At 41.1% G+C, this 26,624-nt stretch overlaps 3 protein-coding genes across 12 annotated transcripts; 2 read left to right on the top strand and 1 right to left on the bottom strand.

Moving 5' to 3' along the window:
- Positions 1-1,427: 1,427 nt before the first annotated feature.
- fam171b (family with sequence similarity 171 member B) lies at positions 1,428-9,520 on the top strand. Its single transcript, XM_018661162.2, has 8 exons — positions 1,428-1,879; positions 2,835-3,068; positions 4,574-4,666; positions 4,814-4,972; positions 5,173-5,343; positions 5,525-5,641; positions 5,732-5,855; positions 5,992-9,520. The coding sequence occupies exons 1-8, from the start codon at positions 1,648-1,650 to the stop codon at positions 7,313-7,315; spliced, it is 2,454 nt and encodes an 817-aa protein (XP_018516678.1). The 5' UTR covers positions 1,428-1,647; the 3' UTR covers positions 7,316-9,520.
- A 746-nt stretch (positions 9,521-10,266) lies between these two features.
- zswim2 (zinc finger, SWIM-type containing 2) lies at positions 10,267-14,268 on the bottom strand. 5 transcript variants are annotated; one of them, XM_018661180.2, is made up of 10 exons: positions 14,178-14,268; positions 13,481-13,637; positions 13,320-13,396; positions 13,169-13,209; positions 12,774-13,008; positions 12,158-12,409; positions 11,933-12,017; positions 11,686-11,768; positions 11,285-11,453; positions 10,267-10,988 (listed from the first exon to the last, which is right to left on the bottom strand). In XM_018661180.2, the coding sequence occupies exons 2-10, from the start codon at positions 13,628-13,630 to the stop codon at positions 10,341-10,343; spliced, it is 1,740 nt and encodes a 579-aa protein (XP_018516696.1). In that variant the 5' UTR covers positions 13,631-13,637; positions 14,178-14,268; the 3' UTR covers positions 10,267-10,340. The 5 variants fall into 5 exon arrangements, with proteins under 5 accessions (XP_018516696.1, XP_018516694.1, XP_050921968.1 ...); XM_018661178.2 differs by having other exon boundaries at positions 14,049-14,253; XM_051066011.1 differs by lacking the exon at positions 14,178-14,268 and adding an exon at positions 13,916-14,039.
- Positions 14,269-15,063: 795 nt separating this feature from the next.
- Positions 15,064-23,765, top strand: calcrlb (calcitonin receptor-like b). 6 transcript variants are annotated; one of them, XM_018661204.2, is made up of 13 exons: positions 15,065-15,255; positions 17,545-17,607; positions 17,808-17,952; positions 18,048-18,158; positions 18,851-18,963; positions 19,076-19,167; positions 19,405-19,531; positions 19,620-19,773; positions 19,860-19,920; positions 20,010-20,076; positions 20,214-20,432; positions 20,686-20,727; positions 21,325-23,765. In XM_018661204.2, the coding sequence occupies exons 2-13, from the start codon at positions 17,557-17,559 to the stop codon at positions 21,529-21,531; spliced, it is 1,389 nt and encodes a 462-aa protein (XP_018516720.1). In that variant the 5' UTR covers positions 15,065-15,255; positions 17,545-17,556; the 3' UTR covers positions 21,532-23,765. The 6 variants fall into 6 exon arrangements, with proteins under 6 accessions (XP_050921967.1, XP_050921966.1, XP_018516718.2 ...); XM_018661203.2 differs by having other exon boundaries at positions 18,045-18,158; XM_018661201.2 differs by having other exon boundaries at positions 18,045-18,158; positions 19,073-19,167.
- Positions 23,766-26,624: the final 2,859 nt, after the last annotated feature.

Raw genomic sequence — 26,624 nt, 5'->3', positions numbered from 1 at the left:
AAAATTGAGTGATTTAGAGTAAGGGAGGTGTCCAAAGGCTACACTATCACCTGTCATTGTGAAAGCTCCTAGTACCAAGCTGACCCTCCGGTTAGCCAAAAAGGAAACTTCTATTCTGTTTCCATGTGTTTTTATTCAACTTCTTAGACTTTACAGACGCCCAGATGCCGATACCCAACACCAGTAAGTAGAACGCCACCATCATTATCAGACCTGGTACACTGAGAGCCATTGTGGATCGTAAATGCTGACTGATTCCTCTGACTCACTAAAGGTTCTTATAGCTTCTTGTGTTTGCCCACCAGCTAAACCAACTGTTATGGAAATGGTTGCACTAGCACATGGAAAGCACATATTTGCGTTACTCACTTTACTCCTGTGAGCTTGTTCTGTACTGACTGTTTCAATATGATATTTTACATATGATAAAGAGCAAAGGACAAAAAGTTGTTTCAGGCATTCTTACACAGTGTACGTGCTCCAGTTAAACACATCCTTATGATTTTAATTAAAGCATTTCACATTTTCATAAGTGCACATTTTAAAGTCAAATGAAGTTAATATGAAAAACAGAAAGAAAAGAAAGACTGTACTAAGTGCTGTAGAGTACAGAGGGGTGTTTTACTGTCAGGATACCCTGAGCAGCAGCTACTGTAGTCCTATGTACTGTGGATTAACTGAATTCATGCTATTCAACTTATGTTTGTGCATTAAAGTTTAATTATATCTTTTTATAGGTAAGAGTCAGGTCGTGACACTAGTTAATGCTTCTAAAATCCAAATGTTTTGGTTTAATAAGCTAATCAATATGTAATTCTTGACAAATAATCACAACTCAACAACATAATTAATTGTACAAGCCTATTTTTTTAATTGTTGAGTCTAAATCGTATTAGTCTTGTTGTGTAACTTGAATGCACCTGATTTTCATATTTTGACAGAGCAGTAGAGATAAAAATAGGCAACCAGGGATCTCAGTTTACCGACAGGGGGCCATGCAGACCCCAATGATGTAACAACATCTCCCGTCTTACCAAAGATGAGCAACACATACAGATGTCTCACTCCAACACTCTTTCGTGGTACGAAAATGGTCATCATGTCTCTGTCACAGCAGCAGCAGCAGCAACTATTTTCAAACAACAGTAATTATCGTTAATTGCTTATTCTGTAAAATATTAGAATATACTTAAAATTAGAAGTTACACAGTGTTATAAAACATAAACTACAACATTTAAAGTCGGACATTTCTGCTTGATACGTGCGTTAGACAAGTAGAAGAGAATTAATTTTACGTGTTTCTGCACCATGATGACCAGATGTTTTCTCAAATAGTGTAAGAGCACATTGCATATTTATATCGTTTACATTTGGGCCTAACATTTTTGAGGAGTCGGTATTTGTTTCACTGAGTGACACATCGCCCTGTTATAAACGATCTTCGGTCACACACGCCCAGCCTCAGCACCAGCGCATCCTTTCTCCACGGGATTTTTGCCCCCTCTGTCCGCACTAAGATTACAAGAAAACCCGTGAGAAGGATGAGGCCTTCATGCTGAGGACAAACACCGCCGGACCTCGTTCTTCTCCTCCAGAGCTCGTCTCTCGCGGTCCGTTATGTCTTTGAGCCTGCTCCCCCTCTCGCCATGCCCGCTGCCGCTGCTGAACGCTACCTGCCGCTGCTGCTCTTTCTGCTGTCGCTGCTTTTGATTTCCTGCCTGGATGGGGCGGTGAGAGCAGAGGAGGAGGGCGGCGGCCTGCCCTCCTCCTCTTCCTCCTTGCCCGGGGACAATGGAGTCGTCGCCTCGGTCGGAGACCCGTCTGCCACAGACCCGACCGCCCTCGGGCGATTTCTCAGCCCTTCGGCTCTGATAGCAGGTAATTATAAACAAAAAGACGCTCCGTTTATTCCCTCTCATTGTTACAGAAAATGGAAATTAACTGCAACAGAGACAGTGACTCATGATTGAATCATTGCTCAAATATAAACCACTTTAAAAGCTGCTTTTTGGTCAGATTGTGTTTTTAAAACCACTGTATATCTTGATCTGGAGTGAGCTCAGCATCATTATTTATTGGGAAAATGCTGGGGCTCCTATTAAATGTTATAAAGTAAAGGCTTTTAAAAGTAGAAGTAAGTAAAGGCCTTAAAATGGGTTAAAAATGACATGAAAATAAATTTATTGTGCAGTTCTGTATTTATAAGACCTTAAATTACACTATTTGTCTTATATTCCTATTGATATACTATTGGATCTAATTCTCAGCCAGTCTGGCCAACAGACTAATAGGATTAAGATGTATAATGTGCAGGTTTGAGGGATTATTTTTATCTTTTTGGCCTGAGCAGGTGATGTATTAATGGGGGAGTGTGTTAATCCTGTGCTGTTCTGGTGATACAGTGGGTAAGCCAGTGTTTGCTGATGGCCTCACAGCTACAACGCCTGTGTTTACATTTGGTTTACGAGCATCTATAGTAGGTTTACAATCTGCAAAAACGGACTTGAATGCTTTCTAGGAACTCCAGCAGCCGTGTTGGAATCAGATTTACAGACCGCAAAACATTAGGAACTTGCAGCATATTAACTGCGAGTGATGCTGAATGCATGTAGAGGTGATCGTTAGTGTTGGAAGGAGGAAGCATCTTACACAGCTGCTCTGCTGTCACTTGGTTTTGATGTATTTTTCATTCTCCCAGCAATTCAGCTGTGCTTGCCTCATCACTTTTTCATAGCAAGAGAAAGGTTACTGAGTACTGCTGAGAGGAAGTGGCAGAGGCGAGTCTGCATACAGACAGAGACAAACTTTCTCGTGTCTTTTTCTTCTTCTCCAGAGCCTCAGTTCGCCCTTAAAGTCCTGGTGAGGGACCTGGTGACCCGTCAGCCACTGTCGGGGGCTTCGGTTGATGTTTACCTCAACCACACCCTGAGGAGCTCTGCCCAGACAGGGGCGAGAGGCGAGGTTCTGCTCTGGGTGGCGTTCAGTCCGGGGCTCAGTCTCACCCTGCTGGGCAGCATGGAGGGCTATGTGCCCACCCCCCTGCCCTGGAGCACCACCAAGAGACCGAGTGAGTGAGTTATGTACCTGGGTTAGCCTGGTTTCTCTGACGTAAGGATAACAGCCCACCAGGAATTAGTCCAACACTGTAAACAGAAAATTATGTGTATTCATTTTGTGTTTATTTTGTTCATAGGTGTTTATTTCTTCTTTTTGGCTGCTGTAGCACAGACATTTCCATTTTAGATCAATATGGTGCATCTCTCTATCTATCCACATCCATGATACTAGAGCCCAAATAATTAGTTGATAAATCAAGTAGATGATCAATATAACTGATTAATAGTTTGTCATTTTTTAAGCAGAAATAATAAATAATGAGAATCTTCTTTGTTTAAAATCATTATAAACTGAATATCTTAGTGTGTTGGACTGTTGGTGAACAAAATAAGACATATTCATTTGTCTCTTTGTTCTCTTTTTAGACATTTTATAGGCTAAAAATTAATCTAAAAATATAAAAGTAATCATTAGTTGCATATGTTCTACTAATATACCTGTACAATCACAATTATTGGCAGCAGGCTGTTGTTAACATCCTCTCTGCTAAAATGATGGTCCAGGGTCACAGCTGACCCTGACCTCCACTTGAAGAGGATCCAACAAGGATTGATTGGTTTATATGGAGCAAACACAATTAAGTTGTAGTGTAGTGCCTTGCTCCAGGGCGCGATGCTCTTTCATAGGCATACGTGATTTTAGCTGTATAAACATTATGCTAAGAAGTCATTTGCAGGCACTTACTTAGAATAATTGCAGCCACAGTATTCACACACGCTCCCTCAGCTGCATTATTCATAGTCATTACAGATTAATGAACGGTCTGCAACAACATACAACTTGTCACTGAGGTTTGTTTGCGATGAAGCAATCTATGCTCCCACTGTACGGTCGAGTGTAACCAAATGCTGCGTCCTGTAGTCGTTTTATCGACCGTTTCCACAGTGGCATGCACCGTGGAGTCGAGGTGTCTGAGTCAAGCTCGGGTGAAACATATCCTTGCCTCAGCAAAGTGCCTTTGTCCTGCACTGAATCGGATGCAGAGGGGGGTGGGGGGTGTTTAGCCACAGGGATTTCACGTTGAAGGGGGCCTGGGTATTACTCTTTTGTCTGTGCTCCCACTTCCTCCTGCTGGTCTGAATCAAACAGAAAATTATCAGGGAGGTGGTGTTTAGGGAGCAGGTGTTCTGAGGGGGATAAAAAAAGAAAAGAGTGTCATCTGTCGAGACCTGCTTTGCTCTGCATTGTCAGAGGCGCCTCCCTTTTGTGCAGCTGAACCCTAAAAAAAGGTTTGAGGTAGTGTTGCCATCTGCTGGTGGTAACACAGGTCTACAAGTCACTGTAAACAGCTTTAATGTCAACAATACAAGGGAGAATGGCACAAAAGCTTGACCTCTCTCCTCTCTTGTTACATCCTAAACTATTTATATATTATCTAATTTTGGAGAAAAAAAATGCTGAAGCAACAGTCGCATTTGTGTTTGACCTCTGACCTTTCGTTTGTCTCCCCTGCAGTTTTCTCTGCTGTGACGCTGCTGCTGCTCCCTCACAGCCAGGGGAATGTCTGGCTGTTTGAAGACTCGGTTCTCATCACCAGGAAGTTACCTGGTAAGATTGCAGAGTCAAGAGTCAATGAGCAAATCTTAATTTTAATTTGTAAATCACTAGCTATCATTTCCAGGCGAGTAACTGCATAAATATCTCACAGCATGTGTCCAGATGTAAATGAACTAATATGCCATCTTATTTTCACAGATAGTTCATCCCAGCCTAAGGTTAAATTCCCCAAGAATCTCCTCACAATCTCCAATAAGGGCAACATCTCCTCGGTGACAGCGTACCTGACTGTGCCGCAGCACCACCTAGCTAAAGACTGCACCAACTGCACTCCAGGCATCATCAGCAACAAATCAGGTGAGTGTTAAATACTGTGAAGCCTCATTAATATTTAAAACAGTTTATTCTTAGTCTGGACTGTTTAACGCCTTAGTTTGGTGATTAAGAAGAGAAAAATTGTGGTAACAGATTCACATTTTCATACATATTTGACACTGCTCTCACAGAATTTATTTTTTACCGTTTAAATCCTTTACTCCTCCTCCTGGTATATGCAGGGTTCAGAAGTATCGAGCTGAGGGCAGTGGCAGCCGTCAGTGTCCTGCTGTACTCTGGTGATGAGGAGCTCCAGGTCCGGGGTCCCATTCAAATCAGCCTGCCCCTGGGACACAGAACCCACCTCCGGGCCTCTGATACCGTTCCAGCCTGGGCCTTCAACCTAAAGACTGGTATGAATAAAGATCACAGAGGAGCAACTTCATCTCAGATTGACATGTTTAATACAAGAATAATGAATCTAAATGAAGATTAATGCACATGTTACCTGTTAAGTTCAGTTTCTCTCTGAAATAAGATCTTCAAACTGACGCCAACTGATTTGATTTCCTTCATTTTTTTTCCTGTGTGAAGGAGCCTGGGAGAATCAGGGTCTTGGAATAGTGAAAACGGTTGGGGATGAACTGGTTTGGACTTACACCGCTTCCCATCTGGGATACTGGATCGCTGCACCCCTGCCCTCCTCAAATGGTATGACCACAAACTGCATGCACCTACATTACATTACATCAGCTTTGCCAAACTGTCTATTAATAAATATTTATAAATGTGACATTTTAGATTATCTGGGACATGGAAGCACTCTGGATTTCCTGTCATACCACACCTACCTGCTGATAGGAATACTGGGAGGAATGCTGGCTATAGTTATCGGATTTCTGTCCTTGCTGCTGTGTCACTGCGGGTAAGAATCTCCTCAGAAACGTTATCAGTTTACAGTATATAAAACATTATCTTTGCATCATCATTTAGATCAAAGTCTAGGCTACAGAAATCTTTGGGAATCCATCTTGATTATATTCTGTTTCCCCTTTATACAGAGGTTCTCATCGAGAGCCCAGGAGGAGGAGAGCTCGCTTCTCCAAACTCACCGTCGTGAAAAAAGACCAAACCACCTCCACCCACATGGAGGAGGGTTTGTTGTTTCGATCTGGCGACAACAGCCTCGCCTCCTGCAGCGTCCAGTGCGAGCCCTCATCCACGCCGAGGCACAAAGCCAACTACAATATCTACGTGGAGGATCCAGGGAGTCGCCCCACCGCTCCTCTTTACAAAAACATCGCTTCAGATCGAATGAAGGGTCCCCAGCCACCGCCTCACTACATCAACAGTGAAGAGGTAGCTCGGCTTCGGGAGAAATCTGAGCAGAACCGAGCCAACATGAACTCTGACAGCTTCTTTCAAGATAAGCTGGTTCATATCTATAACCAGCCAGTGGCCATTATTCAGGCACCAGAGCTTTTCAGTGCTCAGGAGCAGCAGCTGTCAGGCTGCAAGTCTGCCACGTTCCCCCGCAACGGAGGTGAGTATGATGCTCACTCAGAGCCTGCGAGTAAAGACAGCTACACCCAGACACTACCCAAAGTCCCTCACCACCACTCCCAGGGTGGGAGCAGCCCGCAGCAGAGCAGCCAAGATGAGCCCCAGCCTCTGGAGACTCCCCCCCCAGGCCAAGGCCCTAACGCCAGTGTGTGGGGACGCTACAGTAACCTCCTCGAATCCTCTGTCTCTGTGCCCGGGACTCTAAACGAGGCGGCCGGTATGGAGGCCTTCAGCGGTGGGCACGGTGTGCCCAGTGAGCTGCAGGGGATCTCAGAGCGCACGCTGCTGGAGCTGACCCGGGGCAAGTCCTTGTCATCTCACCCCAGGGCCTGGTTTGTCTCCTTAGACGGGAAGCCGGCCGCGCAGGTCCGCCACTCCATCATCGAGCTCCAGAGCCGCCACCGCCCGCCGAGCAGCAACGACACCAGCCTGGACTCAGGGGTGGACATGAATGAGCCTCAGCAGAACATCCGTGAGACAGAGCGCGACAGGCCTTCGCTCAGGGCCTCCTCTCTGCCGCACCACAGCCGAGGGGGGCGGTACGGCGAAGAGCAGGACCTGAGCAGCAGTGAGAGCGGCACCACTGCTACCTGCACGCCAGAGGACCCTTCTCTGAGGAACATTTTGGACGGGAGCAGTGGGGCTATTCCCAATATTCCCGAGGAGCGAGATGGGATGGATACATCCAGCGCTCAGGAGGACAGTGAGTCGAGAGGTACGCCACCTCCACGGCGCCTGAGGAAGGTGAGGGAGAAGGGAAAGACGGAAAAGAGGAGTGCTAAGCATGTCCGCGAGGGGAGACCTCTGACCAAGCGAAGTTAGAGCATGGCTCATGATCACATTCATCCAGACAGGCATTTTAATTTCCACTTAAATGTCCCATCAGCCATTTAACCCATATCGATCTTCATCACATGGAGTCATAAGTGCTGAGTGATCCAAATTAGTTTTTACCACTTGTGCTCACACAGGCATTGTTGTTGTTGAGTCATGTGATTGTACAACTTTGCCAAAGAATGCATAAGCTAGCTAAAGAAATAAAGCAGGATCTGTCATGTTGAAGCATTACAGTATGTAGCTGCTGCTAGACGAGTTTGTGCACCATGTTTTCCCACCATCCTCCTGAATCTGAAGATCACCAGCGAGATTCTTCACAGCAAAATGTCCATGTGAACACGTTATCCCATAGTCCCCCCCGGTACTGGCATTAAAGAGGGTGCCTTCTTACTGCCTGTGATCATTACATGTGATTGCATAAGGCACGGTATGTCTATATTTAGTAAAAATCTGGCGAGTTTGCAGGACGGACACAGATACAGGTCAATGTGTAGTGCACTTATCCTCACCATAAATGCCTGCTGTAAATTAAATAAGACACAGAAGCTTTCCCAGTTTGTGTTTCGATCATCCTGACTCACTCTGGGGTTCATGTAAAGACTCATTATCTGAATCAGCTCTATCAGAAAAATGCAAGTTTTTAAGCTTATGACATTAAATGCTTCATATCAGATTTGCCAACAGCTAATCTGATTCTGAGTGTGATAATTTAGACTCCAACTCTGGGCCGTGAACGATATTTTGGAGTAAAACACTGACGTACATTGTAAAGCTAAGCTGCCATTTTGTCACATCTGATATCCAAGGTTTTAAGCGTACGGTTGTTTTAGAATGCATGAAAACGAATGTGTGAAAATATTTTTACTTTAGAGCTACATCATCATAGCTGTTAGATTACTTGGTGATTGAATGATTATTGATCATTGAGAGGAGGCTGCCAATTGTAAGTATCACAACAATAATACCCCAGGACTTTTATTCGACGACAATGGTTATCACAATGCAAAAGAATCACGTGGAAATTAACCTCAGCTCACAGACACCACAAGAATTGGTACGAAAACGCGGCAGTGGTTACTTTATGGCATTCATTAGTGTGACTGGAGAGTGTCATGGTACAACAAGCTATTGTAAACAGCCTAATAAAAAGCAGAACTGCTGATTGCTTTTGGGGGGGGGGAACTGCACAGCTCTGAGGCAACAATATGATATATGAATATTAACAATTTACAATCTTAAATCAAGAAGCGCAGAACATTTTTAAAGCTCCCCCAAGGCATGCATTGTTTTTTGTTTTCCACGACTGGACTCTTTGTCATGTACAGTATTATCCCCTGCAGCTATTTTCTTGACAATACTACACAGTTGGTGCCTTGTAGACTCTACAAGATAGTTACTGATGTTAAAAATCCTATTTAGTTGCTGATCACCTGAAATATGGAATGACTTTTTTCGCTTTGAGAGATAAGACTGATAGTTTTAAACATATTTTTCAAAATGGAAGTTTAAAAATAGCTGTGCTGAAGATAATGGAAACTGAAATAGCTGTCATTAAATTTTGTATTGACATTCAAGCTGCCCATAGGATGAATCCTATTGTGCACACATTCATGTCCCACACAGGGTGAATTGTTATCTCTCTGGTGACCCTTTTACTTTTCATCTAGTGCCATCATCAGGACAAAACAAACAACATTCCCATAATTAGCAAATGCTCACATCCTAACATGATGGTGAACATGGTAAACATGCTTAGCATCAGCATGTTAGCATGCATTTAGCTCAAAGCACCACTCTCTGTTTTAACAAATATTTATACAGACACGTATCCTTTACTAAACAACAAGGTTATGTTTTCCTGCCTTTCATATCTGTCCTCTTCTAAATGATATGGCAGCTTTTGTCTTGAGTCAAATAAAGCACACCACACTTTATAATATGTGCCCATTTGTTACACCGGCACACAACATTCCCAGAAACGTATAAAATCTTCAGTGTAAATATTAAAACAATTACAAAAAAGAAAACTGATATTGTTGCCTATCAGTGATAAAAGTTTGGCAAAAAAAAAACTAGCAATATTTATCATAAATTAAAATTTAAAAACAAACTCTGCAGCAACAATTTTGCCATATTTAGTCTTCCGTCATGGTACTACTGTAAAACTTTTTCAATGATGAGTTCACTTTGTATGTATAAGCCTTGATTCTGTAGCCACATTCATAAAACATGTTTTTTTCTATGTATATAGTAAAGCAGCATTTTACGTATTATGCGACTGTGACTTAATTTAATTTGTGCTGTTTTTCTATCATCTAATGGCAAAGGTCTGAGAGATGCATCAGTGCGACAGAGTTTCTAAGCAACTGTCATTTGAGATGTGTTATCAGTGTGAATTCTTTTAAGGTTAAGCCTAAAGAGTGAGTGTCTTTTCATGGGAGTGTACAAAAGAGCCTGAGCTTTGTATTTTTAAATGTAGCAACAAGTCGAGCACTTAATCATTCAGTATGCTAACAAACGAAAATACTTTCTCCTGCTACTCTTCAGCTTGAAAACACAGTATATCCCAGCTTCAGCAGCAAACACGAGGAGTAGTTTGTGAACACTTTTTTGTGCTGATAATTTTTTGACAAGCAAATCGACCCTACTGCCACTCCAATTTCAACGTGATCTTGCTGAATGTATTTGTATTGATTTCAATGTGTTCTATAGTGTGCCCCTCTTGTGTCCAGCCATTGAACCTCATGGGCTTTTGTTTCTTCCAAAATGGGCACCTCTTGTGTTTACCTCTGTAATAATGGTAGTGTTATTAGTCTTGCCTTTTTGTGCACTAAATTAATAAACTTACTTGATACCAATTCTTGTTCAGTTGCTTTTTCACCCATGCGTTTTTAAGTATCTTGCATATTTGAAAAATTAAATGATGTGCTAAATCATTGTCATGTACACTTGTTGATTTATTTCAGAAAAGAAGTGCGAATACACCACTGAAGACCACAAAGCTAAAATGTCAAGTCTCAGTCTTCCTGTGTTGCTGTGTGTTTATCATCACCCCAGTCATTCTTAGCTCTGAAACAAGTTTCTTGTTTGTGTCTTGAGTTGTTACCAGGCTTGTCCTCGTGGGCTTTGGTCTAGTTCGCCTGCCAGGAAGGGCCATAGCAGCTGCATGGCCTGATTCTGGTCTGCATGAACCTACAAATAGATTTACCTGTGGCTGCTCTCTGATTTCTGCCGATGTCTTTTTTGGAGAACAAGTGTTTTGTCGGTCGCCTGAGTCAGATTTACTTAGTTTTTTCTGCAGTACTTTTCCTTCTTTTGTTACACCATCTGTTGTGGTGATGCACAAGCCAATAAACTGGTTGCTTATTAACTTTTGTGGGATGTTTAAAGGTTCACAAGAGCCTGTCAGCACCTCTAAGTTGAGAGAGCCGTGCGAGGGAGCAGTTTTAGTGTTCCTGTCCCGCAGTGCCACTCCTGGGATAAACAGGTCCTTTAAGTTATGTTCTGGTTTGGCAAAGTCATTGGAAAGGCAGGAGGCCAGCTTGTGGGAGGTCTTCCTTTCACTGGTTCTCCAAGTCAGGGGATTATAAATGACATACCCATCCAAAGGGCAGGAGTTCGACTTCCGCAGGATCCCATCCACACAGTCCATGTGGAACTGAAGTGTGTGTGAACATGAGAGGGGGGGAGGAAGAGAAACGGGAGGGGGGCTCTATATAACAAAGTTGTTTGTACTATTTCTGTTTCATTCATTAGACTTTTATGGATGAACAGGTTGTCATAAATCATAATACAATCATTATGAAGCGTGACCTTTTTGGAAAGTTCAAAATAACAGTTATATTTCCATTTCCCCTGATTTTGTATTAAGCTTTGAGAACTTTTCTTTTTTTATGATATGATTTCTTTTGTTTTCACTCTTCATATTAGATGATGCAGAGTCATCAGTCTTACCTTGTGATGACAGGGCAGGGTTCGAACACGCTGGCCTGGGTTAAAATTCTGCAGACAGATGCGACACTGCTGCCCTTCGTCCAAGAGCCGAGACCCTGATCTCACCCTGACAGCAGGCAGACACACCAACACATTTTCTGGTAGAGGGTCTGCAGCTACAGGGATGATGCTGGGGGTCAAGATGGGAAATACAGAGTAAGAATATCCTGTAAACTGTATTGCATTTCTCTAACCAAGATGTTTTCTTTTGTCTGAGGTTGCACTTGCCTTACCGATCACACATTTTTGGATCACTCCCCTCCCTGAAACCACCTCAGAAAAGCATTGATGTTCAGAGTTAATCTGACCATCATCATCTGCTAAAGATGAAATGCATTTTCTTGTTATATTCAACAACTAACCTGTCATTTATTGGCTGAGAGGTTGCTCCACTTGGTTCATCACTCAGGCTTTCTGCCACAAGACGCCACTTGTCTCTTCTTTTCTGTTTAAAGTATATTCAGTGTTCAGTCAGTTTTTATCTTCCTCAGACATGTGGATGTATTTGGCCTTGAACCGTGGTAGCTTAACTGTAAGATGACTGTCAGGTTTACAGTGTTGGCTGATGCAGTACAAGTATCATTTCAAAGCTGAATGCATATAGCTTACTGTTCGTGAAGCAAACTGATGCTGTGGGTGGCAGCCTCTTTTTGAGCAGTCCTCACACAAATACATGTAACTGCAGACTGTGCATCTGAAAACAATAAACATGACTTGTAGAAGACATGGGGATACTGTACTGAATTAGTCAGCTTCTAAATATCTAAAATGTCTGACTCCCTATCACTGCGACTGACTCAGAGTGAATCACAGATATGACTACTGTGAGCATACTTGAAACATTTGCCAGTGACAGGACAGGCCTGACAGATGTGACAGACGACTCCCAGGTGTCTGTCTGGCTTCTCTCTTTCAGGAGCGGTGAAGAGCTTTGCTGCATTTTTCACCTGCTCCTGGAGTAACTTCAAAGAGCTGAATTCCTCCCTGCACAGAGGGCACTTCACCATCTCTTCCCTGTCCGAGAGCTTTTGGTGATCTGTCCAGACTTTCATACAAGAGATGTGGACATTATTGCCACAACCAAACCTAAGAGGGAGAGATGAGGACAGCAAGTGAGAGCACAGGAAATCTGTCTGCAACATGCTGCAAATACAGATTTCCACATCATTTTGTTATGTTTGAATGAAGTGTCCTCTTCTGTGACTATCAAGAGATTTGGACCCAATTTTATTACATCCTAAAATCTGTGCTGGTGGTTTCCGCCAATCATGGTCTGTGTAAACAGCTGAATGTGCTGTAGTGGCACTGACAGTTCTGTATGGGGTCATGTTCTGGTCATAAGTGCAACAAAAGTTGACTTGAACATCTTACATCATCCTGAAACATGACTGTATTCAAACAATAACAGTCTGAAACCCCGACCCCAGCCTGACCACAGCCGCCCACACACCTGCAGTAAGACACAGGCAGTTTTTTCTCCAGCAGCTCCTCTTGACAGATTGGACACACATCCTGGGCTTGGATCAACTTCCGGCAGACACTTCCAGCCTCCTGGCCCGTGACTGGTTGGCTTGGGGTCCCAGAAGCAGCAGGGGGATCAGTTTCCATCCGGTGGGCTTTGGTTTGGTGTAAGCCATGGAGAACCTCCAAGATCTGCCTCTCCACAAGTCCATGTTGAAATGAATCTAGAGCAGAGTTATTTTTAACATTATATGTCAAGAGGCGGACATGTGCAGGGGTGGGTCAGATCTTTCAAACTTCCTACAAACTATATGAAACAAAGGAAACCTATTAAGCATGCAACCACTGTAAAAAGAAAAGAAATAATTCATCAAAACAACTCACATTCATGTTCTCTGGGTATTCTGAATTTCCGCAGTAAAATCCTGTTTTGAAAAAGATTAGAGGTTCATTAAGGTAATGCTAAAATAAAAGTGAATATCACTGATTCAAAATCCCAAATAAAATACAGAAAAAACCTTTGTACTACAGTTACCAGCAGATGTGTTTGCATGGTTCCTGCTCTTTGATGAACACAGGGCAAGAGCACGTATGTGGGTCGCCTAAACACACCTGAACAACATGAATGACATGCTGTATTGGAGGTTTTTTGTGGGGGGTTGAATAATATGTATCTTGAATCACAGAATGATTTACCTTGATGTTTCTGGCCTCTCCCTCCTCTCTGAGCAGAAATCCTGTGGGTCCGTAGGATCTCAGGAGGAATATGGTTGTGTTGAGGGCTTGGTCCTGGTGGACACTCACTGCATCACTGACTGTGTTCCTCCAGTTAGTTTTCCTGAACATCCTGTCACTGTAGAATAAAAACACTAATCAATCATCCACCCTGTGATATTGAAAATGAGGGTACAGGATATTTAAAACAGGAGGGTAAATGTTTGGTCACACTTGGACCAGTTCAATTCATTTGCTTTATTCGTATACCACATTGTAGCACAGACAAGAATACACCTTGTATCTAGCTTTGTAGCTAACAGGTAAAAGGCGAGGGTAGTTTGGCCAAGTAATGCTAGCTCGTTATTGCGTTTTTACTCTTTAACGACTCTCATAAGTAATTTAATGCGACTGTACCTGAAAGAAAGCTGGGGGTTCCTTGTGTATTTCAAACTTTAAAGACAAATTAAACCATTTTAAGACAACAAAACGACGGTTAACTGCTGTCTGACATTACTTTGCTAGCTTGACATTAATTAAGCTAACTTACCAACACCTGTCGACTATTTCCGGTTATTAAAATACCCAGAGCAGTCCGTTGAGATCTCATTTGTTACATGAAACACACGGTAACTTAACTTCCCATGGTGTACAAACTAAAAACAACTAAAAAAAATACCTGTCTTTTAGCAGTAAAGCCCTGAAAACCAGCCACAACTTTACTTTGCAGAGGAAGATTCTAAGAACGCCGTGGTCATGGTAACCCGACTGGTGCTAGGGTCATGTTGAGCAGCAGAGGGCGTCGTTGCTACGGAATCGGCCAGGTTCTGTGCTGATTGGTCCATTTTGTAGCAGATTCACAACAGTTATGTAGTATTTAAACTAATATAAAGTATATTTATGCCAATATTCTGGGTCTGGGACACAATTCAGCTAGACACACACAAGCTAATATGATTATAAGTGTACTTTTTTAGAACTGTTATTTAAATTAATATTTCTGTTCTAATGAATAGACATGAATTTGTAGTGGTATTCTTTACTAGTAGAGTAATAAATACACAAAGGACCAAGTTCCTTAAGATTTGAGGAAATCAGACCATTAAGATCAACTTTCATGATTCGACAGTTTTATATTCTGTGCTACAGACACAGTATGAAAAAGTCATTACAAATCCAATACACTGCAGAAAATGTGTTATTCGTCCAATAACTTTTTTTCTAATATACTGCAGACAAATGTGTTTCCTGTCACAAGTAAGCATCACATTATATTAAAATTCTGTACTTTTTTAAAACTTTGACTCACCTCGTTATTCTGCGGACAGATTGCACTCTTATGCAACAAATAAAGTCAGTAAGTTGCTTTGCAGAACTTAGACCCTCACAATAATTAATAATTAATTAATTGAAGTCCGGTTTTTACTATATATTTTATGAAGTATAAAATTTAATGGTTAGCAGTTATTTTAAAGCCTTGTAATGTCCATTACACTGTAGGGATGTCCCTCTGTATGGCTCCACAAAAGACAGGCATGTGATGTCATCCACAGCCCCAGTCAGTTTTTACAAGACATCTCAGTGTTGCTTCTGACTCTGCTGCGAAGCACTCATGCTGAGGGACTACTCTTGAAGAAATCACAAACGCTGCATTTCATAGTTTTTTTCTGTCTTTTCTTTAACTGTCAGACTGAAGGATTACTCTTTGAGAACTGGCAAACGCTGTGTATTAGTATTTTTTTTCTGCTCCTGCAAAGGTAAGTTTCTTTCATACCTAACAGTATTTCAGTATTTCATAGACTATATGGTTACTGTTCACTGAGGATACAGGTCAAATGTTTATTTCTTAGTGTCATATTGAACTAGTTATTATATACTTTATAGGTTATGTGTTGTAGGGCACATAAATGCACACGTGCACGTTAAGATGTTAAGTGGTAGAGAAACAAAACCATAGGTCAAAATATATTTCACAGTTCAAGAGGACAGCTAGAAAAAAACAAAGATGTTTTGTAAGAAAACCAAGAGTTATATTTAAAAAAGAGTAATACCCTTCAAACGGACACTGATTTCCTGGACATATATCTGCCTCTTCACATGGGTATTGAACAGTGATCCTGTTCAGCTCTTGATAAATGACAGTTTTTCACATTAAAACATAAAATATTTAAGCCTCCAGGTGCTACAGATGTAAAGTAAGGAGAACCCAGTGCTGTTATATCGAGATATTTTGTGACAGTTTCTGATTTATTTAACGCACCGAAAAAGCAAAAGAATTTTTCTAACATGGTGAATATGCTCATCCCACTTGCAGCTCTGTCACACCTAACAGCAAAAAGCTGCTCACACGGCTAACATAGAGTGGTGAGAAGGGTTTTCTTAGACCAATGTGTTTCTAATAAAGGGCACTTCTCATGGAAAAGTGTGTAAATCCTTGTGCTCTGACACACACGGCCCGCACAATAAGGGAGTAACTTCACTATGAGTTATTAAGTGTCTTTGTAGGCCACTGGGGAGACATACTGTGTGTCTCTGGGTGTGTTCATGAAAATATTAATCTTATAAACTGACAAAGATTTCCTGAATTAACAGCCGTGGGAGCCGGAAATTAACAATAATAGATGATAGAGTTTGCTGGTCATCATTTAACAGTATTTTATTATGCTTTAATGTGCAACATCTAGTCACCAGCACTTTCTATAATATTTGGGCCTTTTAAAGATGAACATTTAAAATTTTACATTTGAAGCCAATTTAATTTCACCACTGCTGTGTTCTTAAAAAAAACATCATTTCCATCATTTTGTTACATTCGCTGATATTAAATTTAAATACCTGAGTAGCCCAGCTCCTAACTTATCCATAGAACAGCACTGTGCTCAAAACATCATCTTGTTTAGTTTTCTCTGTTCATGTCAAAGCCTTGACAGGACCTGGTGCTGCAAACCAGCATAGCTTAAATGTTGTGGTATGTGTCCATGACATGTGCTTGTACCTATTAAGAACATTACATAAACACGATATCACTGATAAATGTTGGTACCAGCACCACCTCCATCAACAGCTCTTACAAATGTGGCTGTCCTGCCTAGTGAATCAAAACTGGACACAATCTACCTACTGTGGAAAGATGCTCAGAAACTAAGAAATGTGCTTCATAGCAAAGCTCAGTCTGTGGGATTTGTTTGGACATTTGTAACTCACAGTTTGCCCACAAGTGTTTTCACCTATGTCGACAGCCCGCAGTAAGTGCTTAACATTTGGATCAGTGTTTAGAAAGCATGTGTCTGTAAGAGAGTCTGCAGCAGATGCTCTTACTGTATTTGCCATATTGACATCTTTTCGCTACACCTTGGTTTATCTTGCTCAACATGCATAATAAGCATGCAGGAAGGAAGCTGTGGAGAACAGAGGAAGCAAAAGGCCACGTCTGTGACCTCAGTGTACAGAATGGAGAGACCTGCCATTACAAATGAAAAACATGGGCATGGAGACATACAGATTTATTGGCAGTTTTGTTTACATGACTTTAATATGGTGAAGGTTGAAGAACTGGGCATTTCTGGAATAGTTTTTGAAAAAGTTTTAAAGTAAAACAGTGTTATAACATCCCAGCATCTCAATAGTCTTAAACTACGTCATTTTAGATTTTAAAAAAGTTAAATAAATTCAAAATAAGATTCTTTAAAGTACAGAAACACTGACTAAATAACACATTTCAGATTGTATGGGTGTGACAGATAAGAGCACATGAAGCAGAGTTTGAATCCAGCTCCTGTCAACACAGTGAGTGTTGGATCATGTTAGCAGCTGCTGCAGCTCAGGAAGCATCGCTCTTTTGAGCTCTGGGGGGGAAACTATTTGGGATAGTGCTGAAATTTTTACCTGTTCCTCTGAATCGCGTAAAAATAACATCAAGTGAAACATAAAAATAACATCTGGTCTGTTGAACTTAGCGCAATCAGTGTTTGGTTTTACATAGAAGCCCATGTTGTCCTGTCCAGAGACAGATAACAAAGAATTGAACTGGAATTCCTCTCATGTAGATCAGAGCACAGATGGAGCTGAACTACATTGTGTTTCTTCTGGTGTTGTGCTCCTTCAATAAGGTAATTGTCATTTTTAGCCTCAACTTTGCTGCTTTCACTGCATGTGTCGCCTTCACAACTGATTGCTAAAGATGTAGCATTAAATAAAATAGCATGAGCTTTATCTGATTAAATTCTCTTATTGTGATAGTTGCATTATCTGATTTTATGCATGTGTGCATCTGTGTGTGTTTGCATACTGTGTACTTCAATAACCTCAGCTGCTGGTGCTGGTGGTGGCGACCTCTGAGGAGCATGTGAACCATCGGGGTGATCAGATGTCCACGCGGTTCCAAATTGCCACGGCCCAGTACGAATGTTTCCAGCGTATCATGAAAGAGTCACACCGCACATCAAAAACAATAGGTGAGGAGTACATGTCACAGGTTGTTTGTTTTTCCTTGTTGCTCACCAACATTGGGTCCTTCTGCCATGTGACTATTTGTGTTTGTTGCCAGCAGGCCCAGTGTGCAACACAACATGGGATGGATGGCTGTGCTGGGATGAAACTGAAGCTGGCCTCACAACAGAGCAGAGCTGCCCAGAATATTACGATGACTTTGATCCTCTTGGTAAATATCTCTGCTCTGCTTCATTTCTGTGTCTTCAACAGCAATAATTGTGGACATTTACCCTACAATGACAACCTGTGTCTCTGTGTGTTAAAAGCTAAATATCTTGCCTGTGATTTTTAAACAAAACTTATTAAGTTAGCTTTCTGATTATGAACTTTTCTTTTAAATTGAAGAGCTAGTTTGTCTCTATCCAATAAACACCTCCAAAACTTTCTAGCTAATGTATTTAATTTGAAGTGAACTAGAGTGTTTACTAAGCTAGGCTAATTAGCATCCTACCTTTATGTAAAGTACAGACATTTAAGTAGTAGTGTTGATATTGTCATAATTAGCAAAAATAACCCACATAGAGTTATTTTTGTAAAAACAAAACTTATAAAGCTAGTTTTCTGACTTTTCTTTCAAATTGAATGTCAGTACCACTCTCACTAAGCTAGGCTAATTTGCGCCCTAGCTTCATGTGAAGTACAGACGTGAAAGTTAAAAGTAGTTGTGTTGTCAATACTACATACCCTGGCTGGTATGAAATGTCTCCCATAATATTTATTTAATATAAGCCATTTAGATCAGCAGGGTTTGTTGGTTGTTAATAGAAATAAAAATGCAGCCTCAAACTAAATTTAGAAGGAGAGACATTTGTGTCTTTGCAGCATGTTTGATTTTTCGCTCCACTAATCAAAATTTAACAGCGGTGGCGTCCAAGGTCTGCACAGAGACGGGCGAGTGGGGACGCCACCCAGAGAGCAACAGGACGTGGACAAACTTCACAAACTGCAGAGCCAACACTACACATCACAACACGGTGAGAAGGAAGAAATGAAGAGATAGAATAAAGAAGGACTCTGGAAAATAGAGTGGCTTTATTGTCTGTGTGTTTGCAGAGAAAAATTGAAGTTGTATTTGTTTTTTAGCAGGCGGCAATGACTCACTTCTACCTGGTTATGATTGGTCACGGACTGTCTCTGGTGTCTTTGTTCATTTCATTAGGGATATTCTTCCATTTTAAGTAAGTGACTTTTTCATTTTTTTAATGTGCTAAAACTTTTGTGTAAAATAATTTGGTAACACTTCCTACTGTAGCATACTTTTAAAAGGCTTTATAAACTGTAAAGTTACGGTCAAGGGTCAAGAGATAACGACTTGGAAAGTTTCTCATTACTATGATTTACAGGATAAAAAATTAGCAAATCAAGCTGATAAAATATCATACAATTTCTTTAATGTGTCTCTTCTCTCCTCTCAGGAGTCTGAGCTGCCAGAGAATAACCCTCCATAAAAACCTCTTTGTCTCATTTGTGCTGAACTCGGTTATCACCATTGTTTTGCTGACGACAGTGGCAAAGACACAGGGACACATGAACAACTCTTCTGTGAGCGATTTGACTTTATGCATTTCACACTATTTAGGCATTTAGCTTTTCAGAAAAGACAGTTATCATATTGCTTTTTTCCTTCAAGGTGAGCTGCAAGCTTCTCCAGTTCATCCACTACTATCTGCTGAGCTGCAACTACTTCTGGATGCTCTGCGAGGGGATCTACCTGCACACTCTCATCGTTGTGGCTGTGTTTGCAGAAAAACAACATCTCATATGGTATTATCTGCTGGGGTGGGGTAAGTGAAGGTTTATGTAGACCATGCACATTTCACAATCTTTCACTCAAATGTCATAAATTAAAAAATCTAATTTGACTTTGAAGGTTTTCCACTCGTGCCAGCAGTGATACATTCAATAGCACGCCAATGCTACTACAACGACAAGTGAGTCTTCTTGATCGTCACGTCCACACATGACTATTTCTGTTTATACACTCTGCCTTAAAGTGATGATCTGATCTACGCTTTCACAGCTGCTGGGTCAGCTCAGATACCTCCTTGCTGTACATTATCCACGGCCCCATCTGCGCTGCACTGGTGGTAAGAACTGAACTCCTTTGGGAAATCCAGACTTACTTTTTACTCATGTTACAGAACCACAGTGGACCATCTCAAAATGCCAAAGACCCACTGACTCTCCCTTTTTTTAATTTCACCTGTTGCCTCCTCGACTCCAGGTGAACCTTTTCTTCCTGCTGAACATCGTCCGTGTCCTCATCACCAAGCTGAGAGTGACGCACCAGGCCGAGTCCAGCCTTTACATGAGGGCTGTGAGGGCCACGCTCATCCTCATCCCTCTGCTTGGTATCCAGTTTGTCCTGTTCCCCTACAAGCCCCGTGAACACTGGGTGTATGAGATCTACCTGTACGTCATGGACATCCTCATGCATTACCAGGTCAGTGCATAACCATGAGGAGTGATCAGGATTATTGAGGTAATTGTGCAAGGCAGCTAAATATATTTTGTATTATTAAAAGCTCTGCTCTGAGTATAGACTTGATCCATTTGGATCAGTAATGTTGTAATAGTGGTTTAAAATTGCAAATATTTTCTGGGTATTCTGTGGACTTGTGCAGCTGTTTGAGCTTAAAGGATTTCCCTTTTTGTGTATTTCTCAAGAAACTTTTATTTTTTTTCTCCACTTGCAGGGTCTCTTGGTTTCTACAATATTCTGTTTCTTCAACGGGGAGGTGAGTTGTCTCTTATTCTCATATTTAAAGGTTAGAGTTACAATTTTCAACAATTTATCATATTTTTTCTACTGCCTGTACTCGTATTACAGTCTAAATTATTTTTCAAAGCAGTTTTTAAAGCAACACCGTTGTTTTCTCACTCATATTTGTTGGCAGTCAGGAGCTGAGTGTGTTACTGGGGGATGGTGTGAAAGTTCACAATGGTCACACTGACCCTGCTCACACTTGGCACTAAAATGCATCTCGAGTAACAGAGGGACGCAGGGCCATAACAAGGATTTCACAACGACACGGATATGAGACAGAGGAACATTTTGGCTCTGATACTGATATTTTTCTGTAAAGTTTACTTGTTAAAAGTCTAGTTTAACATATTTACTCTGAAAATACAAGAATTAACTTAGAAAATTTCAAAACTCCCAAATTCACAAAAACTGAGAGATGCTAATGCTAGCTATAGACCAAACGTACATAAAGGACGTATTGGGCTCTGATTCTTTTACCAAATTTTAAGTAAGCAGGTTCAACCTGTAGGCCACACTGCCATCCGTCTTACTTCCTTTTTGTGTCTACGTGTTTTCGTTTTTTTTTTAGGTCCAGAGTGTTCTGCGGAGACACTGGAATCAGCAGCGGATGCAGTTCGCCGGCACCTTCGCCAACGCTGACTTCTTCCGCTCGGCCTCCTATGTGGCGTCCTCACTCACCGAGGTCCACCGCTGCTACAGTATCGAAAGCCACACCGAGCACATGAACGGGAAGAGCTACTCGGACATATTCAGATCGGACAGCCCCTTCGTGTGAAGGTGCTTTTTATTTTTCTTTGTTTTTGACTCCTTCCAAGATGTTACGAAGATTGATTGACTGTCCATGACAACTGAGTACTCTTGATGTTTTTCCATTTCCCAGCTGAAAAAAAAAACACTTAAAAAAAAACCCCTTTTTTCACAAATATCACCAAAACAGAAGGAGCTTGAGACAAATATTCAAAGGGGGCTGTTGCCAGATATGAGGAACCGGCCTCATGAACCAACCAGCCTCAATATACAGCATTGATACAAGGAATTCATGTTTTTCTTTTTCTCTTTCCTTGTTTTTTTTTTTTTTTGCATCGTGTGGAATAAACTTGAAGAGCACTCGATGAGACGGTTACGATCTTGCAAAGAGAAAAGTTATGATTGTCCGGGCACATAACTCTGCAGCAGAACTTCTTTGCAGGCAGAAATAATCTCTTTTATGACGCAGACTGTATTGGGCAAGGGTCAGGGTCACATTTGTGTGGAGTTAGCTAAATGCTAAACTGAAATACAAAAGAAGACCCACATCATGCCTTCAAGAAAGTAAAAAAAAAAAAAAAAAAAGATTTCTGTGGTTATTACTATAAAAATGGACGTTTAATGCAAAAAAAAAAAACCCTACAAAAAACAAAAGTAAAAGTACAATTACAGACACAAAATAAATAGCTTGCTATGCTAAATGCTATCTCTGTGTTAGCCACTTTTGAATTGAATTCTGTATTTATGAGTAATGTCCTCTTTGCTAAGTTAAACAAATAATGAGGTTAACATACAGTTTTATCAGAAACATAAGCTTACGTTGTTTGGCTTAGCAATAGCTACATTACCTTTTAAGTTAATAATTTGTTAGGCTTCGCTGTTTTTCACTTCATATCTGATTATTCCAAAATGCTGGAGAGATGATTGTGAGAGAGAACAGGGAGTGAAAAGTTTGTACATTTATTTGATTGTGTGTGGATATGACACATATCTAGGCACAGGATAAAAACTACTACTATTTAGGCTGCCATTAGTGTACTTTAGTGTATTTTTCCAGTCAGTTAGGAACACGTCATTGTAAGTCACGTAGTCAAGTCCAGAAACCACAGCTTGTTTTTAGATTAGATTCTGCACAGATTTTAGTGTCCAGGAAACAAATTCAGCAGGAACTGACTTGTACTGATTCCCTGATTTGACACTTTATATTGATAATTATTTCACTAGCACCATTACTGTCACGAACCTCCTCTAATTCTGCAGTATATGTGATATAAGTTAGAGATGAGTGTGAGTATCTCTCCTGTCAGGACCCTCACAAGTGAAGAGCTGCTGGTTTCAGCCTTCAAACACAGGAACTACAGACCAGTCCCTTCTGCAGAACTAACTTATTGTAATGTTATAAATCACCCAAAATCGTTTAAAAATCACAGAATAGTTTGACAGTTTGGGAAATGCACTTATTTGGTTTCTTGCTGAGAGGAGATTGCAGGAAAATGAAAAGGCATTATTGTGTAAGCTCATTTCTGGTAATATGATGGGAAAAAAAGAATCTGTAAGTCATTATAATGAGTTAGTATCCCAAAATAATGACTTAAGGTGTCAAAAAAAATCATAAACATAGATACTAAGTCATTATTTTGATAAAGTTTCTCATTATAATGACTTACAGGACCTTAGTGGAAACATTATCACCCAAAAACTATTCCTTTAAATGTGCAACACTGAACCCTATTTAAACCCTAAATTAAAACATGCTTAAATGCTTGGTATACTGATTTTCTGCTAGTTAAAATACTGTATGTGTACAGAAGTATTTTTATTGACAGAGGAAACTCTCTCGATATCACAGGTATTGTGTTTTGCTATTAAATTAACCCTGGATGTGCTCAGTCATGGGTACACAGTCAGATATTTACTGTATGTTACACTGGACATAGCTACACACTGTATGTGTCTTGTTGGTGGCGTTTATCTCTTGAAGCAATAGTTTGAGATTTAGGGATTAAAATATTATAAGTTCAAGGGTTCACTTACTAGCTTTCCTTATTCCACTTCCTTCCTCAGCAAATGGAACCACAGTATATTTTCCACAATGTCGAGAATGAACCCTCATGTTAAAACATATGTATATAAAACACAGATGTGTGTTTCCCGAGGTTGGATCTCATTTTTGTACAATAGTTTTTATCATTAAATCCTGACATTGCTTGTTTATACTGTAGTAATAATGCTGTAAATAAACGATAAGGTGTTTTTAACTGAGATTCAGCACAAAGAGTCGCTATGTTTGTCTTTTATTCCCATCACAGTGAATGTTTTCTCTAAACGGTGCAGCTTTCTGTTTCATTCCTCTCAAAGACAAAGGGAAGAAAATATGTAATTGTGTTTTTTTCCCCCCACATATCTAATTAAGGGTGGGATTTCCTTGTCTGACCTTAGAAAAATGCTTCCCACTGAAATGAATATTGTTTCCAGACAAAGCAGGGCGTGCTGGTGTCTGTTCCTCGTCCAAAACATATATGTGAACAGGTACAATTAGGAAATCCCAGAGGAAAAGCGCTATATCTATCCATCCAGTGTATCATTTATCAACGCTCGACACACGCAGAGAGGCTGTAAAAGTACTTAACATGCCAGCTTTTCTTGCAGTTGGTAAATACGTCCATCTGCAAACAACACATGTTGATCAGAAGCATGTGTGCACTGTTCATCACTGCAAGTAATATTTACGAGCTACTTGCACGCCTGTGGTAGTCATGACCTCAGTCCACTTGGGACTCTGGTATCTGTGGTTTTGGACAGTGCTTTCAGCATCATCACGGCGATCACGAGAGCGTCCCCTCCCATGTTATTTTCTGCAAATACTAAACATCTGACATTTTTACAGCACCGAAAACCACACTTTTAACTCGCATCCTGTTGCAAAGATAGTGTAATATCCTGTGTGATTTGAAATGGCACAAGTTTCCTTTTGAAACGAGATAAAAATAAAGCAGAAACAGCTTTTACCTCTCTGTAATAAAGATGTTTTTGTTGTTTACCTGTGACTAAACCCCACCTCCCTTTATTTACCTCAGTGGAAATCAGAGCAGTGGATGTATTGCAGGCTTCCTGTTTCTAAGAATACATTGCCATTGAACTCTTGATCCGTCGGCTCTTGTGTGCTGGTAGAAAACACTTCCTCGGTCTCATGACTAACACTTGTTTACGGCTCTAACTTCCGCGTGCTTCCACTGAAACTTAAAGCATTTTAGCCGATGTTTTGTGTCCAGTTTTGTGGCAGTCCTGCGTGTTTGCCAAGGACATTTCCACAGGACATAAATGGAGACACAGTGTGTGTATGTGCCCCCCCCACCCTCCTGCACGGTGACAGTCCTGCAAACATGTGGCTGCAGGAGTGAATTCATAAGAAATAATCACATAAATCTGCTCCACGTCATGCTCCCATTTAGCTTTAATTTGGGATTTTACTGTAGCTGATGCACTAATCTCAAGTTATTTCCCCTGAGTGTCACACAGACGTTATTAACTTATGCAACACACAGTGACTCAATATTTCATTAGCCTGCAGGACATTCCTGAGGATCAATAGCTGGGACAGACACACAGTTTAAATTTAGCTGGGAGGTTTACTAAACATAGATTCAATTCTAAATACCTGAAAACAGTATTTTACTAAACTGTGAAAATACTGTTACTGTTACCTTGAGTGAGTAGCATGTTGGTGATGTTAGGTTTTACTCTGTGTATTATTGTTTCTCTCACCTGTCCAGGAACAGCAGATGGAAATTAGCTTGTCTTTAAATCTGGCATCTTTTCCCTTAATTGAGATAAAGTATTTAGCATGTGGTCCTTGTAAGTAAATAAACAAATAAATAAATTACACATAGAGTTTGGTGGCTTCACATAATCCCCAGCAACCTACACTTCACTGGAAGTCTAATCAGTCAGTAAGTGAAAACATCTGTGCGGCTGTGCAGAGCCTGTAACATGTAAAGTAACTGTCATGAAGTAATTCAAGTATGGACACACTTAGGCAAAGTAAATGAGTAACTGTACTTAGTTACATTGCACCACTGCTGCTCATTTCAAGCACCTGCTCTGTAATGTGATTTCTCTGTGTTCAATCCTGTTGATTTTGAAACTTGCTACTCTGAAAATGAACAGTGAAATAGTTGAGGTTTACATTGTGTAGAAAATGATATCAGAGCTCGTGTTGTAGTCAGAGTATCCACCCTAACCTTTAGCTGTATCAACCACGTTCCACATGTTTGAGAAACTGGAGTCTAGATGCTTGGCTTTCTGATTTTTCCTTCCCTGATAAAAAAGGAAACTTCCCATTTCCCATTTGTCGTGATTGGGAAAACCCTTAGTTGCACAAGATGCAATGCACTTCTTCCACCTTCCCAGCAGCAGCACAGGTGGTATGTTAGGAATGCAGGAGAGGTCAGTTTGAGCTCTGTTAACAGAAACTCACAGGAAGAAGACATCATGTGACCCGTGGCACTGTTTGATTGACTGGTGATTGTCTGGAAAAATACAGCGAGGAATCATCAAACCAGTCACCGCAGTTACAGAAAAGACACAACAGCATCTTGTGCATTATGACTTTACAAACTTTATTTGTAAAGGAGTTGAACAAACAAATGAACTTTGTCACCTTTCAAGGAAGAATGACTCAAGCTTACAACAACATGCTGCATCCATTTCCAGTAACTCCGCTTCAGTAGAAACCTTCAGTCTGGTTAAACCACACTCTGTTGCGCACATATACACATACCATACACACATCTGGCCAGTAGCGTGATCGGGGGCATGTCTCACTCTTGAGAACAATGGAATGAGTTCTTGGCCGCGCTCGAGGGTGTGGAGGGTGTACAGTGCAGGGGTTGGGGTGAGCAATGTGGCCCGGGCTGTATGGATGTGACCCGGGGCCTGGGTGGGACCGCAGGAAGTCTGCCTGCCGGCTCGCTGTGCACGGCCCTCTTGGTCCACTCGCGGGGTCATGAATTATCTGAGTGGCTCATCACTGGTGGTGATGTCAACACTTGGTCGTCTACTTTGGTGTTTCTGCGGGGACGTCATGATCAAATGTGAGAGTGCATCATGTGGAGAGTTCAT

This window comes from Lates calcarifer, linkage group LG7_2 (genome assembly GCF_001640805.2).
Source record: "Lates calcarifer isolate ASB-BC8 linkage group LG7_2, TLL_Latcal_v3, whole genome shotgun sequence".
Taxonomy (NCBI): Eukaryota; Metazoa; Chordata; class Actinopteri; family Centropomidae; genus Lates; species Lates calcarifer.
Note: the sequence above shows the minus strand (reverse complement) of the source record. Positions and strands in the feature narration are given on the sequence as shown.